General features: G+C 39.0%; 1 protein-coding gene across 6 annotated transcripts in view; it reads left to right on the top strand.

Moving 5' to 3' along the window:
- Positions 1-18,196, top strand: part of MDN1 (midasin AAA ATPase 1) — a 163,263-nt gene that overhangs the window by 137,551 nt on the left and 7,516 nt on the right. For 4 of the 6 annotated variants that reach the window (XM_073336750.2, XM_073336749.2, XM_073336748.2 and 1 more), the window contains 18 exons: positions 654-883; positions 1,789-1,935; positions 2,132-2,304; positions 3,000-3,161; positions 3,674-3,811; positions 4,574-4,715; positions 5,540-5,718; positions 7,467-7,610; positions 8,890-9,025; positions 9,682-9,995; positions 10,303-10,464; positions 11,101-11,202; positions 11,363-11,564; positions 12,509-12,685; positions 13,356-13,516; positions 15,075-15,164; positions 16,958-17,073; positions 17,757-17,931. In XM_073336750.2, coding sequence (XP_073192851.2) covers positions 654-883; positions 1,789-1,935; positions 2,132-2,304; positions 3,000-3,161; positions 3,674-3,811; positions 4,574-4,715; positions 5,540-5,718; positions 7,467-7,610; positions 8,890-9,025; positions 9,682-9,995; positions 10,303-10,464; positions 11,101-11,202; positions 11,363-11,564; positions 12,509-12,685; positions 13,356-13,516; positions 15,075-15,164; positions 16,958-17,073; positions 17,757-17,931 — 2,950 coding nt within the window. Of the gene's footprint in view, positions 1-653; positions 884-1,788; positions 1,936-2,131; positions 2,305-2,999; positions 3,162-3,317; positions 3,410-3,673; positions 3,812-4,573; positions 4,716-5,539; positions 5,719-7,466; positions 7,611-8,889; positions 9,026-9,681; positions 9,996-10,302; positions 10,465-11,100; positions 11,203-11,362; positions 11,565-12,508; positions 12,686-13,355; positions 13,517-14,802; positions 15,166-16,957; positions 17,074-17,756; positions 17,932-18,196 lie in introns of those variants that run through there. The other 2 variants (XM_073336751.2, XR_012157991.2) reach the window with 2 other exon arrangements.

Genomic DNA, 18,196 nt, shown 5'->3' with positions numbered 1-18,196 from the left:
GAAAGATATACTTTTTTCCTGCTTATTTTTAACCTCAGAAATATTTGGGATGTCAAGTCTGGCCTTTCCTGATTTTGCTGGAGTACTTGTTGGTAATCTCAGATAGAAATTGGGATGTCCCACATCCTTAACTGAAAGAGGCAGGCTTGTTGAGTCTTTAATGAAGATTTCCTCTCCCGCTAAGTGTTTCTCTGTTGTTTGAGTTAAATAGTTATTAACAAAAACAAACAAATTCTTTTTAATAAACCAACCAAAAATTCCTTGCCCTCTGTTGCTCAGCGTTTGTCTCTGGTTTCCAGTGATATCATCCCACTGGTTCTCCTGTTATTCCTATAGTTCCAGTTTAGACAAGGCATGAATTTCTAATGTAAAAATAAAAGTAGAATTTTTTTTTAGTTTAAAAAAAACAACACCCCAAACCACCACCATCTCGAGCTTTTTTTATACATCACAAAGAAGCAAAGCAGTACATACTCCACCTGTCCTTTTCAGGTACCCTTTAAGCAATATTGTACTTCGTATGGGTGGCATCAGTGCTTGTTTCCATGACTTTTATTCCATTAGGAAATAAAGTAATCTCCATCTTAAAGAGTAAAGGCATAATTTTAAATGTATGTTTCTTTCAGTATTATGCCATTTCTTTCTTCTTCCAGGAAAGATTTTGAAGTTTGCAGTTCAGGGTTGAGCTGTTTGTTGAAAGTCTCAGCTCAGTTGCAGAGCATAGAGTCCTTATATGTTCTTCAAGGGATGGAAGGTAGGCAGTCCACAAAGCAGATGGCATTAATCAAGAGCCTAGAATACATCCAAGGGGAAGTTAATAAAACTGCCGCAGACTTCACTACCTGGAAAACCCAGCTTCTCAGTTTGACGTCAGACTGTGATGGTAAGGACTGCTCCTCTAAATCTTGAAATTTAAATGAGAATTCAGGACATCTGAGTTTAAATGTGCCTAGGGCACAGTAAAACTAGTTTGGTCTCGTCTGAAGTTTTTGTCCGTTGCAAAGTCATCACACAACTTGTGTAGTCTATAGTGTCTGCTTAATTTTGTAGCTGTAGTTCAGGATTAAGAAAAAAAACTTAGGGAGGGATGTATGAGGAAACTTGCATGGTGCCTGTCTGCATTATGTGCACCATAATTCCATGAGTGTAAACATTCACCCACACTGTGTGGGAGAAAATTAACAAGACTATTTTGTTGGCTGTCGTCTTCCATGAGCTTGCTTTGAGCAAGTATATTTTAAGCCAAAGAATTGTCAATGTCTTGTGTGTTCTTTAAGAGTATCTCTTTTAATGTTGGGCAAACCTTCCACATTTCATTTTGGCTAACCCCTGAAAGGTTGGAATGCTTTGCTAAAAATTTTGAGGTTCCCTGCTACACAATCCCCCACCACCTTTTTAGAGATCTCTGGTTGGTCCCAGATGCACCAGTCCTTTTAAACTTCCTATGCTTTTGGATTCTCCCGGTCAATGTGCAGTGGACACCAAAGTCTTAACCCAGATGCTGGGGCTGGAACTGCTGGACCACCGCAGGGTTGATTAAATGCCTCCTTGCCCAAACTTTTAAGTCTGAGTGCTCTGGTTCTCTTTGTTTAATTAAGCTTTCAGCACATCCCTAATAACATCCATTGCCTATCCCTGGAAAAAGTGTAACTCTCCCAGTTTAAATAGGTGCCAGTCAGTGTATCATGTAGAGCAATGTGTGCTGTATATGAGGAAAATATGACGACTACTAATGCACTTAAATTTAATGCATTCCCATGTTAAGATGGCTATTTTATGTTTCAAAAGTGAACCAAGAATCAGATGATGGGTTTGTAGAACATTTCTCAGTGCAAGTAGAAACTGCCATCCATGTTGTCCTGTATGCTATCCAGTGTTTAACGGAGAGAAAACAGGAAGAAGGAAAGGAGGAAGAAAAATGCTCGGAGGAAGATGGTAAGTCTGTGAGTGTAAATTATGCACACCTAGGTTACACCTGTATTTAAGTAGCATCTGTTACTGAATATCACAGATTTCATGTTAATTGGAACTACCTATGAAAACTTGATAAGGATAGGAATTGGTGGATTTCTTACTTTGAGAGTGTAGAGACTGTTTTTGGTAACTTTGTGTTTCTGTATTTCTGTCAAAGAGGAGGAGGCCTCAGCCGACAGACTCAAGTCAGGGCTTTTAACTCAGCTCTTGGATGAAGACCTCTATGCTGATGTGAGTTCTCTGCATGTGCAGAAAATAATTTCAGCCATTTCAGAACTCCTGGAAAGACTGAAATCTTATGGAGAGGACTGCACAGCAGACAAACACAAGGTAAATTCATTCTTCCCTTTCTCTTTGTATTGTGATCCCAAAGGGAGGAAGATTTGAACATGGGTTCATAAATATTCACTGTCTCTGCCTCGCCACCTATCCCATCTGCATTTATCCTTAGAATTGGAAAGATGTGTGAAAACAGGGTGGATCAAAGTGCACTGTAGAACTTCCATTGCATGGAAGCAGGGTCCACATGGACAGTTAATGTCTGGCAGACTAGTGCGAGGTAGATTTATATCCCAGCTTGCCACCGACTAACTGTTCTTATAGACAAGCCTTTGCTTTTTATAGGGAAAGAAAGGTTTGGCTTTTGTGAAATGCAAAAGATAGAAAAAGCACCAGAAACCGAAGGAATTTAAGTAAAATATGTCCAATGGCTGTCTATCTGAAAAAATATTTTCATGTATTTTTCTAGGCTTAAAATTGAGTTCTTTAATACAAAAGAAGTCACTTCACTCCACACAGTTATTTCTTGAGAACAGATAGTTACAATACATTTTTCAGGATGGAGAGTTTCTAAAAGGCACCTGTTAAACTAAACTGCATTTATGGTGCAGACACATTAGTTAGTCAAGGCAGCACATGATTTAAGGATTTATGTTTTCAGTATTGTTACCCTGACTGAGGACTCATTTTAACGTAGATGGAGTTATATGACTGGAATCTCTTTTTCCCTTATCTTTAATTTGCAGTTCTTCAATCAATCCTGCTACTTACTTGTGCGCCTAATGCCCATGCTTTCCAAGTATTCAGATCTTATCCTGTTCTATCTCATTGTTTCCTTGGCATCTCACAGAAGTACTGGGAAATTGCTTTCTGTTCTAACTAGTATATTTACAGAGCTCACCCAAAAGGTAAGAACCTTTAGAGAAATTATTAGATTGATATTAATTGTACATAATGTAGACAAAAGTCTACAATGGTTTAAATGTAAATATATACATTGTGTAAGTACAGTTTGAATTTACTTACAAATGTCTAAAATTTGCTTTCTCCATTGATTTTTCAAGAGATTTCAGGGATTTTCTGGTTCATTTCTTGGTTGCATGTAGCGGCAGCGTGGTAGAGTTACAGTGTGCCAGATGGGATGCAAACAAAAAATGTGAGACTGCTTCGAGATTTTGAGTCTTTTTTTTACGCTTTTCATTGCTAATGAAACAATTGATTTCTATTCAGGTTTATTCAAATTTGCACAAATATATATTTCTAGGAAGAAATACTGTAGAAGTAGGGCCAATATAAGGAAATGGATCTCAAAGTATAACACTTCTTGTTCTTATTGTTTAAAATACTGTCACTTATACTGTCTTTACTTGTCAGTACTAATTTTTGACTATTTATCAGTAAATATGTTTCCCTTTCGTAGGGATTTTGTCTGCCAAAAGAATTAATGGAGGATGCAGCTGGAGAGGGAGCAACAGAGTTCCACGATTATGAGGGAGGTGGTATTGGAGATGGGGAAGGCAAGAAGGATGTGAGTGACAAAATAGAAAACGAAGACCAGGTATGTGTGTGTGGTTTGGTTCAAGGATAACTAGGAATGAATCGCTGGTCAGTTATTTGAAATCAAGATTTATTTTGAGGATTAGCATGAGCCACAGCAAACCAAATTTGTAGTATAACCCTAACATTGGTTACTGTGAGTGGAATTTGTTGTAAATTTGGTCTTTCAGAGTAAATTGCCTTTTCCTTCTAAATTCCAGCGGGGTAAGATTCGATGTTTAAGCAGCATTCTTGGCTCCTGTAAATTGCTGAACACTGCAAAATAGTTTCTGTTAGGTTCAAGTTCTTTTTTTGGGACATTTTTACCAATGAAAAGGACGGTAGAAAGTAGAAATGTTCAGACCTTCAATCCTGTAAATGTTATACTTTTTAAAAATGACAAAAGGCAGCAATACTAATATAACCATTGATTAGGTTATAATTCTGGTACTGGTATGTTTTGAGGGATTCAGTAAGCAATTTTGATTTATATGAAACTTCCTAAACTCAAAGGATAGGAATATGTTGGTTATTCTTTTTTAATACAACCATGGAAAGAGAAAATCTGTGTTTTTTTTTTCCTTTAATTTCAAGTTCTAAAAAATAGAATACACAGATTGTATTTAGGTGAAAGAAACAAATGGAGATGCTTTACTGTTCAACGAAGAAGTTAGGTTTTATATCAAGATAAAAATAGTTACAATGAGTTAGTTATCAAGGTAATGTTAAACCAAGCATTAATCTTGAAAACAAACCCATTGTAACTGTTGATTTAATAATCCAGGTGGAAGACACTTATCAAAAAGGTCAAGAAAAGGAGAAAGAGGATCCAGACTCCAAACCAGACATTGAAGGAGAGGACAATGCAATTGAAATGTCAGAGGACTTTGAAGGGAAAATGCATGATGGGGAACAGGACAAAAAAGGTTTGTTTCTTTCATTAAGGCAGTCTGGTAAGATATCACTCTTGTAGTTTCTAGAAATGCAATTGACTAATTCAGTAACAGTTCCTGCTTTCACATAGCAAAGCATACAGACACTCTTAAACCAACTCTAAGAATAGAATAGAAAAAAATAAAGTATAAATAGTAACAAGTCAGAGTTACAAAACACAAACTACAGCCAACTTCACAATCCTCAGTTGTAACAGATGCTTGGAACTGGAACAAATGAATGGGTTGTCCTTCCTATTGTCAAATGACCTATCACAGTGCTACAGATGGGTTAATGACTTCAGATGTCTTTCAAAGTAATGAGTGTTTCAGTAAATGCCAATATTCAGCAAAGCTATAATATATTTGTACAAAAGAAATAGGCTGTTACTGACTTTTGACTGTCACTTAGGAAAATAGAGCAAACTTTTTAGGGGGAAAATTTTGATTTTACAGTGCTTTATAATAATTCATAACAAATTTCACTTAACTAAAAATCCTGCAGCAAAACACACATGCTTGCTGTGCAGCAGCATATTGTAATAGAACTTGTACAGGATAGACTTGGCAAAATTATTTCTTGCCTTAGTAGATTGTGTGTGCATAGAATCACCAGCTGCTTCTAAACAGGCTTCATGTTTGAATTGCAAGAGGCTATCTTTTAATGCTTTTCAGAGTAAAGTGACATTTTGGAAAAGTCCAGAGTCAATGCATTTTCTCATCAGTGTACTTTAAATAAAAAAATATATATGTATATATAGCACTTTGACAGAATTAGTGTTGCAACATGTTCCATTGAGTTGTGGTATTGTACACAGAAGACAGTGAGAAATCAGATGAAGATGAAGAGCTGGATAAACAGATGGGAAATCTTGGTGACGCTGAAGCTGATAAACTGGATGAGAGGCTCTGGGGTGATGACAATGACGATGATGATGAAGAGGACAATGACAATGACGACAGTAAAACAGAAGAATCCGGACCAGGAATGGATGAGGTAAAAAAACAAAAGGAGATCAAAAGAAGTAAAAAATAGTACAATGTTATTACCATGTGTACAACTGTTTCCTCCTGGGTGAATTCTGCGCTACTTCGCATGTGCAGAATTCATGTCCCCCGCAGATTTCGTTGCTTCCCCGCAGAAAAATGACTTTCTGACAGGGAAGCCACAAGACAAGTCATATGACCCTCCCCAGCAGTATGTTTTGGGTGCCCAGGACAGCCAGTAGAGAGGTAAATCACTCTGGGACAGAGGGCGGGACTGGGGAAGACCCAACTGGTGGCTCCTACCCTGTGCTGGACTCAGCTCCTAGTCCTGGCTGGGCTGGGGAGGACTGGACTTCCTCTTCCCCTGCATGGCATCTGGGGCCGGTCAGACCCATCCCCCAGATTTCTCCACAGGCTACAGGAAGCTCTGAAAACTCCCAACTCATCGCTCCTCAGCTGCAGGGGGAGGAGAGCTGCTCCTCCATCCGCCCAACCCCCATTCATCCAGACCTTTTCATACCCAGCCTCTCTCACTGAGCCTCACCCCTCCACGCCAAGCCCCACTGCACTTGCACCACCCTGACGAGCCACCTGCACCCAGATCCCCACTCCACCAAGCCCCAACCAGCTGCACCTGGATCCCCGCCCCACTGAGCCTCACCCTCCCACTGAACCCCCCCTTCCAGACTCCCCTGCTGAACTCTGTCCCCCCCTACACCCAGACTCTGCCTCGCTGAGCTCCAACCATCTTCACCTGGACCCCCCCCCCACAGAGTCCCATTACCATTGAACCCAGAATCCCCCAACAAGCCACTGTGCATCCAGATTGCCTCCCGCACCCAGATTGCCCCACAAAGAACCCTCTCAACCCACACCTGGATCTCCCCACACTAAGCCCCTCCACACTTGGATCCTGCCGGACTGAGCCTGCCTGCACTTGGTGAACCTGGCACAGAGGGGCAGGGCCCTGGGGTGTTTCTGAGGCAGGCTCAGTCTTTGCAGTGTGTCAGGATTGGGTGCAGCCCCACTGTTGAGCCATGTCCCGGCGTGGGAGCTGCAGAGTGATCTCCTACCTCTGTGCAGCCAGTGGCCTGTGCTCCCCAGTGCCATGCTGGAGCCTCCACATATTTGACAAATAAAATTTGCACAATTGTAAAATACTGTGCACAGAATTTTTAATTTTTTGGCGCAGAATGCCCTCAGGAGTAATAACCTCACTAACTCAGTGTGACCTAGAGTATGAGACCTGTCATAAAGGGGGAGAGTAGTTAAATTCTCCCTTCAAAAGAGGGGGTATGTAAAATGGAAGCAGTAAGGGTTTGGCTCTTGTCCCTAATTCAGCAAACCCAGATTTCTCCAGAGTTGATCTTCAAGAGTTTGGACTTTCCTGACCAGCCTTAGGAAAGCATCTGATCCTCATAGTTATAGCATGATATGGAGAGTTTCAAACTCACAATGCAATCACATGTCCAACTGAATTAAATCACCCTGAACCAAATATGTCCCCTGTGAACCTTTTGCCTTGCCCTGATGTAAGGTTGTCCATGCTTGCTGAGTATGGGTAAGTCAGTCATGACTGTAGTAGTTGCACATTAATTGAAGAAGGTAACCACTTCTGTAGTGGCCTCAGAAGGGGGCAATTTGAATATATCCTAAATGTGTTTGGTTTGTTTCCTTTGGGAACTGCGGCCCTATAATTACACAGACTTTTTAGCATTTTGCATAATCACTTTCTGGATTTTTTTTGTCCATACTCAGGGTGATTCTGAGCTTGTTGCAAAAGATGACAACTTGGATGCAGGCAATAAAAATGATAAAAAGAAGCCATCCAAGGATGAAGAAAAAGAGGAACAAGCAGAGGATGGTGAAAACAAAGAGAAAATTCACGAACAAATAGATGAGGTAAAAAGGTTTTAAAACAGAACTAAGAATACTGTACTTTAAAGGGTCTTCAGAAGCGTGTAATGTTGTACTACTTATGCTAAGGGTTGTAATGGCATATTACTGGCTGATTAATATATATATTTTTATAAATTAAAAATGGCTAGCCTAGTTTAAAAGAAAAATCAAGATTGTTACAAGCTATTTATTATTTCAGTGGGAATACTGATCTGCTGTTAAAATACCTCTAGTCCATTATGTATTGCTGAGAACTTGAATTGTTTTTATCTAGTAACTGAAAAACCTTGCCAAAAACTATACTATATCTTAGTGACAAAAATAACACATTCAATATACTATATATATTCTATTGCTCCAAAAGTCAGAGATTCCTTACATTTACTTTACCTAAAAATACTAATTGATCGGGAGAGTGCCTCTCCATTCTGTGCTATTCTGAAGTTTTGCTCTCACAATTCAGTGATATTTATTCAAACTGCTGCCTATTTTGTCCTTGGTGCATTTGTCATAAGGTTTTAAAAATAAAGAATTAAGTACACAGACTTAGTTGCATCCTAAACTGAGTAGTCTTTAGTTTTTGTGACTTTCTATGTCTGTAAATTGCTAGTCCTCAGAAACCCATCTATGCCAGCCCAAACAATGGCTATGCAACCTAGGGATGTGAAATAGAGCTGGCTGCTCTAAGACTTTGGACAATAAAAATTATATTCTAAACACAGTAGCATGATGTTTGGGGACAGAAAGGATTGATTGGCACAGCAAGGCTTAAAGAAAAAGCCAGAGTAGTGGGTAAGAAATACTTTTCTTTAGCATCCCTCTCTGCTATTCAGGCAGCTCTAGAACAGACAGCAGGGCGCATACTTTAGAAAAGATGTTGCAGGCAGCACCTGTTAATTGAGGATGGCAGCTATACAGCCTAACCCCACTGAGTCTTTGAAAAGGTATGAAAGGCTTCCCGGGGGCAGCTTTGTACAGTTCTTGAGGAGAAGCATCACCTTATTCAGCACAAAAGGTAAAGATGACTGCTGGAATTAATCTTGATAGAGAGCAGGGTGTCTTCACCAAAAAGAATATGCTGCTTTAATAGAATTTCAAACCCACCGTTCAGGCTGGCCTAGGGACTTGGAGAAACTAATTAGTAGAAATTACTATTTACCATTTTTGAATGCAAAATTTAATGTGCTATATATGTATCTCCATTTCCCAGAGAAATTGCTTCTTAACCCGTTTCCCCTTCCCCTGTACTTACAATATGTTGCTTCCTTCTCCTGCTTATCAGCGTGAATATGATGAGAATGAGGCAGATCCCTATCATGGTAAGCAAGAGAAGCAGCTTGAAGCTGAAGCTTTGGACCTTCCTGATGACCTGAACTTAGAGAATGAAGAGAGGAGTGATGAGGACAAGGAAGGAGAAGGTACCAACTAAGAAATTGTCTCTACAACTACGCAGTGAAGAACTATTTGAGAACCTCAAATAGTGAGGAGCTTGAGGGAAGAGTCAGATAAGATCCCTTGTAAGAAAATCTGTTGCACAACAACCCAAATGTACCATTAAGACCAGAAGATAAAAATTGCTAGTTTTACATACTGGTTAGTTCACAGTATGTTTTGGCATCAAGAATTGGACAGTAGGGCTGGATGAGAGTCTATTTGTTACAGTCACCTGTATGGAATACATTTTATCTCATAATTCAAGTATTTCATCTAACATATTCTGAGGGGTTATCTAGTAGTGATGATTCAACAGCCTCCCCAGGCAGAATGTTTTATTGCCCAGTTGCTGCATTCTCTGTACTTTCTATAGTACCTCCAAGTATTTGCACTTAATAAAGTCTACTTAAAGCTGAGAAAATTTAGATCAGGGCTAGTTAATAGGAATAGACCCTGATGGGCCCTTACATACATACCTGAGAGGAGGCAAATGGCTATTATGAAAAATCATAGATTCTGCACACAAGGGACTGCTGTATTTTTTTTCTGTTATGATTTTGAAACACTAGGCTTTTTTCTTCCAGTTAGGCTTTCTCTGTTTGCTGAAAGTTTTATATCACTTCTTTATCCTTTAACTCAGAAGAAGAAAATCCTTTTGAGATAGAACAGAAGCCAGTGGATTTAGATGAGGCTGAAAATAGAGAAGATAAGGATGGAGAAGATACTCAAGATACAGGCAGAGATCCAGAGCCAGCTGAAGGAAGCACCTCTGAAGATAAAGCAGAGGGTGAAGGTGAAGTGGGGGAAGAAGCTGATGACCAAGAAGAAGGAAATACAGAAAACTCTGAGGAAAATGAAGAGGAGAAAACACAACCACTGACAGAAGATAAAGAATCTGCTGAAGAGGAGAGAGAGAAAGGAATCCCAGCTGCTGACCAAGGCCTTCAACCTCAGGTTAAAAAACATGTTTTAACTCTATATGGATAATCGGGGTTTCTTTTAATAAAATTTAGCAGAGGAATTCTCCCTTATTTGAAGAATAACAACTTTTACTTCTCCATTAAGAGGCTTATGATATTTTTTTTCCTGTGGCAGTAGTGGCAGAAACACCTGAAGAAAATTCCAGTGATATTGTGGGAGAAATACGGATTCCCCACTTAGATAAAATAGACACTGCTTATTTCTAAACTAGCTTATGTCACCACGATGACCATGCCCCTACATTTTTAGAGTGCTAGACCTGTATTTGATATCACTTCAGGAAGAAGAGGATGAAGATAGTCTGGAGAAGGATGAGCAGTTACCTGAATCTGTAGAGAGAATGGAACATGAAGCTCATGGGTCGACAGGAGAAGAAAATCTGCAGAGTGACAGTGCTGTTGAGCTGGCTGGAGCAGCTTCAGAAAAGGACCAGGCTAAAGAGGTGAAATAAATGGAAATATCTTAGTTGAACTTCTATGGATTTTTTGTTTTGTCTTGTTAAATGCTTTTTAAATAAGCAGTTTGGGCATTATATCTTTGAAGTGTTTTGTCCTTATTAATACTTAGGGAATCTAACTTCAAATTTATCTGTGTGCTTCCTTTCGTACGTCTAGAACAGAGTGAATACTCTTTAAAGGGTTATCTGAATGTGGAAAGCGCTTGTGTATATACTAAGTTTAAATACAGTTAGGGACAAATTACAAGCAAGAAACAATATTAGTTTTCTCAAATTTGAGTCTGAGTGTATCTATATGAATTTATCTGCAGTTTCTTCAGATAACTCCCAGGCACTCAGAGGTGTTTGTTTTTGCTAATTCTTCAGCCATGGAATTGTGTATTATCTGCACACTACAAAAATAGCACATATACGCAAGCTCTTACTTTTATTCCCCAGAACTCAGTTCAGCTCAGCCATAGCTCAGTTGTATAAGATGAAAAGCCATAGTCCCATTTAGTTTCTAGAATTTTTGTATAGTAAGTGCTAAAGCATTTGTGCCTAGTCTTGCGACGACAGTTTTCTTACAAGCCAGCAGAACAGCAGGTGAATATTTTTTCCTTGTGGCCTTTTGTCTTTTAGGAACATGGGAGTGGAGCTGCAGATGCAAATCAAACAGAAGGCCATGAATCCAACTTAATGGCACGACTGGCTTCTCAGAAACAAAGCAGAAAAAATACACAGGTTGCGTTTTCTTTTTCTTGTACATTATAGTAGTAAAAATTAATTTCTAACATGCAATACCAAATAAATAAATTACTTGTTGTTTACTCTGGTTCATAACCTTTTGGTCGGATTCCAACTTCCTTATCAGAAATGCCTGGTGTTTATTTGCCATTTTCAGAGTTTTAAGAGGAAACCTGGTCAGGCTGACAATGAGCGCTCAATGGGGGACCACAGTGAACATGTCCGCAAGCGACTGAGAACCATAGAATCCAGCAGTGAAGCCAAACAGAATACAACTCAGCCTGAACAAAATGTGGAAGAAGCTGATGCGTTTGAACACATTAAACAAGGCACTGAATCCTACGATGCACAAACTTATGGTATGGCAGTGTTTACAAGGCTTCAGAGATTAACTTCAGATTTAAAGAATGAACATTGCAGAATTGAGGGCAAGGCTCCTATTATCTGAAGAGTTTCTTACTAATTACACCATTTTGGCTCAGTGTATAGGAACAAAATAGTTTAAAGATTTTTAGCAAACTTTTGTTTTTAATAAATTTCTTGATTTTTTTTTAATTTTTCAGATTTTTAAGTAATTTTTGCTCTTCTTTCATAATAAAATCACTGTTTCATTGGTACTGGTAAAGTTGGACACAATAGATAAAGCTTAAAGTTTTTAGAAGTACCTAAATCCCATTTTCAAAAGTGACTTAGGTACTTAGGACCTGAACTGCCATTGATTTTGAGTGAAACTTAGGGTTCTAAGTGTCAGTCACTTTTAAAAATGGGACTTAGGCACCTACATAAGTTTGAAACTTTTAAAAACTTTACCTTAAATCTCACTTTGTTTGCCTTGCAGTCTTCATTGTTAACACTCCTGTGAAATATTCAGGTTAACCAAGTACATTTTTTATGTTTACTCCATATGAAGTAAGTTGCTGGCTTTTTTAACGCATTGGAGTATTTTTTTTTTATTATTATTATTTTTTGGGTTTTTTGGGGCAGAGAGGATGCGGGGTTTGAAAAAGCAATAACTTAAAACCATTATTAATTTAAGTAGATTAACACCATTAGTTTCCTAGCATAGCACAGCTCACATTGTACAGTTATTGAGACAATAGCTCAGACTGATTTTTCCACCCATTCAACGGCTTCACAGATTTAAGTTTTACTTAAGTGAAACCTTGAGAGAAAACAAAATAGAGGTTTCAGGTATTTGAAATATGATATGTGTTTTTCTGTTAGAGTGCTGATATGGAAGAACCTCAAAATGCAAAGTAGTTGTTTTTTTTCCTTTAATGTGTGTCTTGTTCCCTTTGTTCAGATGTAGCTAGCAAGGAGCAGCAGAAACCTACTATGCCTCTTGGTGAAGAGAAGGAAGAGGTGGTTTCTGAAGAAGCAGCCATGGAGACAGAAATGCAGAACAATGAAGATCTCAATGCTGTAGACACAGAGGAGCTGAAGCCAGAAGTAAAGAAGTATAGTGCCACTAAAACCCTTGGTAAACTCTCCTTAAATAGCCCCCTCACTTCCTTTAAAGAAGTTCTATATAGATATTTCTGAAACGCCTGCTTTTAATGGGCTTGTCTGAAGCTGCGACTGTAAGTCCCAGTCAGCAACCAGCATTAACTATTAAATTGGTTGAGAGGCAGAGTACCTTGCTACTCCCTTTCAAGGCAATGGTCTCCTTAATCTTTTTTCACTTCCATAAAGAAGGCAAATGGTGTCCGTTTAGGTGGGCAGATGTCAATTCTTTTCATTCTTAACTGGCTTATAGATGCATTTCAATCTGAGTGACAGGAGCGCACAGATGCATGCAAGAAAACCCAATTTTAACAAGACAATAGGGGTCTGAGGGGTGGGCTGAGTGGTCTCCTCAGGCGCAGCAGCATAGAAGTGCCAATTGGAGAAGAAAATGGTTAGATGGGCTGAGTGGGAATGGAATAAAGAGAAGTGAACTGTCTCAAAGGGAAAGGGGCAATAGAACTGAGCTGCTCTCAGCTGGCAGGAAGATGGGCCTGACTGTTGTCAACCATAACTGCCCAAAACAGGAAAAGCTCCAAAGCACATGATAGACTTGGGAATTCTCTGCCCATGGGAGCCAAGATATAGTAGCCATAATTTAATTTAGTGGACACGATGTTTAGTAACTGTGCATTATGTAACTATAGGGTCTGATGAAACGGAGTTGGAAATCCAGGCTTTCAACTCCGAGGAGGTCAAAGATGCTAACGCAGACAAACAACCAAAGGTGCCAGAGGAGGAACCAGAAAGAAACCAAGACTCTACTATACATACGGCCCATCAATTTTTGATGGACACTACAGTCCTGGTACTGTACCAAAAGCATCCCACTGCTGTTTTACATAAGGATATGAAATAGTGAGAGAGAGAGAGAGAGAGAGAGAGAAGCTATCTAATGTAATTTACAGCTGAGAAGTGCTCATTTAGAATGTAAACTCTTATTTCCCCCACTACTTGGTTACATCTGGGGTGTCCCCCGCTGGTTAAACACCCATGCAGAGGAGGAAAGGTGGGCAGGAGTGTGTGGCCTGCACTGATGGGTTGTGGGAGCTGTGCATCAGTGGCATTGGAATAGCCTTAGTGGCAGGGAAGATTTGGGGGAGAATTGTGGTATCGGTTGTGGTTGAGCAGTCTATAGATAGCAATTCTGGTATAGACATGTGCTATGTGGAGGGCCAGTTTATGAAAGAGGAACCTTTTCAGTGTGATATTGCCAAAACCCTTTCATCTTAATTTGTTGTCTTACTATATCACAATTTCAGATATTTTGGGATAGAGGGAGTGTATTTTGAAGTTCCTGTACATATTGGTAGTGTCAAATGACCTACCAGTAAGAATGAAACAACATTATGAGAAGTGCTACTGACTGCAAAGATGCCATATAATTGTGGTCCGAATAGTCTAGCTCTTCCATGTACAGGTGAAACAAGAGGAAACATACAAGTAGATCAAGTGATTAAAATAGACTAAAACAGGATGGGGAGCTCCTGTTGCACCAGATGAGGAGGGGAGGCATCACTTACCTAAGCCATGGGGAAAAGGGTTGAGGTCTCCCTTCGCTTTTAGCGAGGGAGAGGGAGCTGGGTCCTATACATACACACTCCCATTCCCCCCTACGCTTAACCTGCAGTAGATTACAAGAGAGATTTACAGTTCCTTGTGGGATCAGAAATTATCAGCACTTTTCTGATTCTCCAGTGATGTGCTGAATATTTTGTTTAAAACAAAACCCAATAAAGAAAAATATTTTTAAACTTTCTAATATGCAGGTTTTAGAGATTATTTAATACCAATTATGTGGCCCATTTACTGTAGTCCTGTTAAGTTACTCTCTAAGATTAAATGTCTGAGGTCCTGTTACCATCAGTGAAGACTGAAGAAATATAATTTAAGTTATTTTAACAAAGCGTGCACAAGCTATCAAACAGTAATATATTAGCCTGATAGGTGAGTTGCCATACTATGTTAATACATTAAATAGAAAAAATTATTTGAGTCTACCACTAGCTGCTGAGTGAACTTTTTCTTTTGGGAAATTTAAATAAATTGAAATAGACTGATTTTTCTTTTTACTGTCATTATTAAAATCAACAGTTTGATGCAAGGCAACTTAATCATCTTGAAATTCAGTACTTCTAATACATATTCAAAATACATGTAACAACCAAAATTATGTGTCCGTACAGAAGAACAAGAAGAGATAATAGCAATCATGGAAATTTAAAATGAAAGCTAAACTTGGTTTTCTAGGTATCTTAGCCATTATTATAATTCTCAATGGCTCTTACTAATTTTTTTATGATGCTGTAAAGATTGGAGGTTACTGATATATGGACTATCTCCGTTTCTCATAAATCTACCTTTAGCATATAATTAAAGATCCTGAAGAGTTGAGACAGGAACTGGAAAAGCAACTGGAAGCTTGGCAAACTCAGCAATCTGGAAACCCAGATGAGGTTAGTGATCTTAACCTGCAATAGGAATCCTTAATGTGCGCTCTTTCATATTGTATTGTATTGAAGTTATGGATGAAGACTTACAGTCTGGAATCTAATTTTCAGACTAAGCCATTTGAATCTCCCTCTGTCTTGTGGTGTTTAGCTTGTCCTTTAAACTTCTTAACACAAACCTTACACCTGGGCAATGATTCAAATCATGTTTCCAAAGCATTATCTGCAGTTTAGAGAAAGCTGCTCTGAACTTGCTCTGGTAATGACCTCTAACCTGTCAAGTTAGTGAGACACTTCTCTCTCAAACCTGTCAAGTCCTTACACATTGAGTAGGTGACACCTGCAATTTACCAGGGTTACATGCCACTGTACCTGTACCAGTCTGTAGACATTACTACTGGAAGCTGCCCCCTTTGTCTGCAGTGTTACAATATCTGTTTTTAGATTGTCTAATGCCAGAACTTCCTTCAACTTGGCTGCGATTACCACAGCTATAAACTAAATTGTATTGAAAATTACTCTTGATTAAAATTGTCATTATGGAGACTCCTCTTATTGGCAGTCACCCTGCTAAAAAGTGATGTCATTTTTAACACCCAGTCTCAGAGACCATGGGCCAGCAGCCATCTTGTTGTGGTGCTAGTTTAACTATCAAAACATTACTGTTTATAAAGTGGCAATTGTAGTGGAAATGTTAAAACCATTTGGTGTAGGCTTGGAGGCAAGAATGGCCATTGGACATTAGAATACTGTGACGTTTAAAGGGAGGTTTTTAAAATCTAATGCTAATAAAGTCTTCTCTTTACAGCTGAGTTGACTAAAATAAGAGGTATCTGTGCACCATTTTCTGCTGTCTTATGATGTAAGGACCCTGTCCAGCAAATGAAACTGCACAGGCAGACTCTCATGCCTGGGCAGGTCCATTTGCAGGAGAGGTACACAGATATCATCCTTACTAATCAAAGAGAAGCTAGTATTCGAGCCCTTAGTCGACATTTTTCCGTACACGTTACAAGTTTAGTAAGATTAATTTTAAAGGAGAAGACACTTTTCTGTTTGTTAAGATTGTAAAAATTGCTCTTTAAAACAATGTATTTTGCAAATTCATAGTGAGAGATAAGATACTGCTTGGTTCTCTAGCTCAAACCAGTTCAGAGTAACATGTTTCAGTAGCACTTTCCTTGGCATGGTAGGAGTCATTGGAAAAAATAAATACATCGACTGCCCCTTTCTAGATAGCAATAAGGCCTGATGGTATGGGCCTCTTTCCAGGAGATCTATTCAAAATTTCTTTTCCTTCTTTCAGGTCACTAGCAAGTCAGCTGCATGGAAAAGCCACTTAGCTCCATTCCATATAAATTCTTTCTTTATGGAGAGTGATATATTGGTTATTTATCCACCCACCAGTACTTCTCATTACCTCTGTCAAGGACTTTTCCAACTCCAGGATGGATTCCTCCAATAGTGCCAGTATACTACACAGCAGTAGTTATACCTCCAATAACAGTATTATCAGCTGCTCAGCCTGCTGAATTGATTTAATTATTTTTTTTTAGCCTTTAAAACTTCAGTTGCACATAAGTACACTGTTCTGCCTTTAGAAGGCTTTCTTTTGAACATTCCACTGGAGCCCAGAAATAAGTCCTTCGTCAAGCATTTCCCACTAACTTCACCAGAAGGACTTACTTTGTCCTATTAATGTTGTCCTCAGACTTGTGCTCTCTCCTTCCAGCTTTTCGCAGCTTTTCATTTGTCCATAATGAATGTAGTGAGTTTTGTCTCGTCTGGTACTGTTACAGGAAAAGACGGCAGCTGAGATGTGGCAGAGGTATTTAGCACTGACCGCTCCTCTTTCACAACAGCTTTGTGAGCAGCTACGACTCATACTTGAACCCACTCAGGCAGCCAAGTTGAAGTAAGTCTTTTCTGTTTAAGGCTTCTAGCCTCTTAACCTCTCGTTTTGTGGGCCAAGCGTCTTTACAGCCACAGCTTGTTGCTTTTGGGCCTCAGCAGTATCCTCTAATATTTGTAGTAACTGTTTCCTATATGCATGCACATTCATTTTATTTTTTAATTAGAACTCTTAGAACTCTCAAATCTGATGACTTGCAAATGTGATTTGGTAGTGAAGAATTGTAAGACTTCACTGTCTTGAGTCTGTAGTTTTTTTGGTGGTTTTTTTATACAATGATCGAACTGATTTCAGTGGAAGCTCTAGTGAGTCAAAATGATGTTAGAAGTCAAAATCTTCTCCGCATTATTCACCGTTTAGCTCCAAGTGATTGTGAACAAGATTTAAGTCAAACAATTTTTTACCAAAATTTTCAACACTGGGTACCTAAAGTCAGGCTCCTAATTCCATATTTAGGCACCTACATTAAAAATCTGTTTTCAAAAGTGCTGAGCATCCAACTCCCCATAGAGCTGAAAATCAGACCAATTTGTAGGGGCCTAAATATTGACATAAGAGCCTAATTTTAGACATCCAGTTCTGAAAATCTCGGCCTGTGTTGCTGTGCATAATTACCAAATTGTATAAACTATTATCAATAAAATGACTCTCCCCACTAATATTTTTGTTGGCTCCTTAACTCTCAGAGGTGATTACAGAACAGGAAAAAGACTGAATATGCGCAAAGTGATTCCATATATTGCCAGTCAGTTCCGAAAGGATAAAATCTGGTTGCGAAGAACCAAGCCCAGCAAACGTCAGTACCAGATTTGCTTGGCCATTGATGACTCGTCTAGTATGATAGACAACCACTCCAAACAGGTAGGGCAAATAAAACCTTGGAAGGAACCTATTCCACAAAATAATGATGAAGCAGTACAGTAAACAAGGTCTTTTTTTATAATTGTATATCAGAAGAAGAGCTGATTTATATCAAGAATTGTTCTGCATGGAAGGTGCTGTTATTGAGTAGACAGGGATTGGTGACTCTGATAGAGGACTGAATTTACAGGAGAGTCCACTATTAATTGAATATGTCTCACATAAAATATGAAGATAGTTTAAGCAGTTTCTAATCCTTAGTCAA

The sequence above is a fragment of the Lepidochelys kempii genome, chromosome 3 (assembly GCF_965140285.1).
Source record: "Lepidochelys kempii isolate rLepKem1 chromosome 3, rLepKem1.hap1, whole genome shotgun sequence".
Classification (NCBI taxonomy): Eukaryota; Metazoa; Chordata; order Testudines; family Cheloniidae; genus Lepidochelys; species Lepidochelys kempii.
Note: the sequence above shows the minus strand (reverse complement) of the source record. Positions and strands in the feature narration are given on the sequence as shown.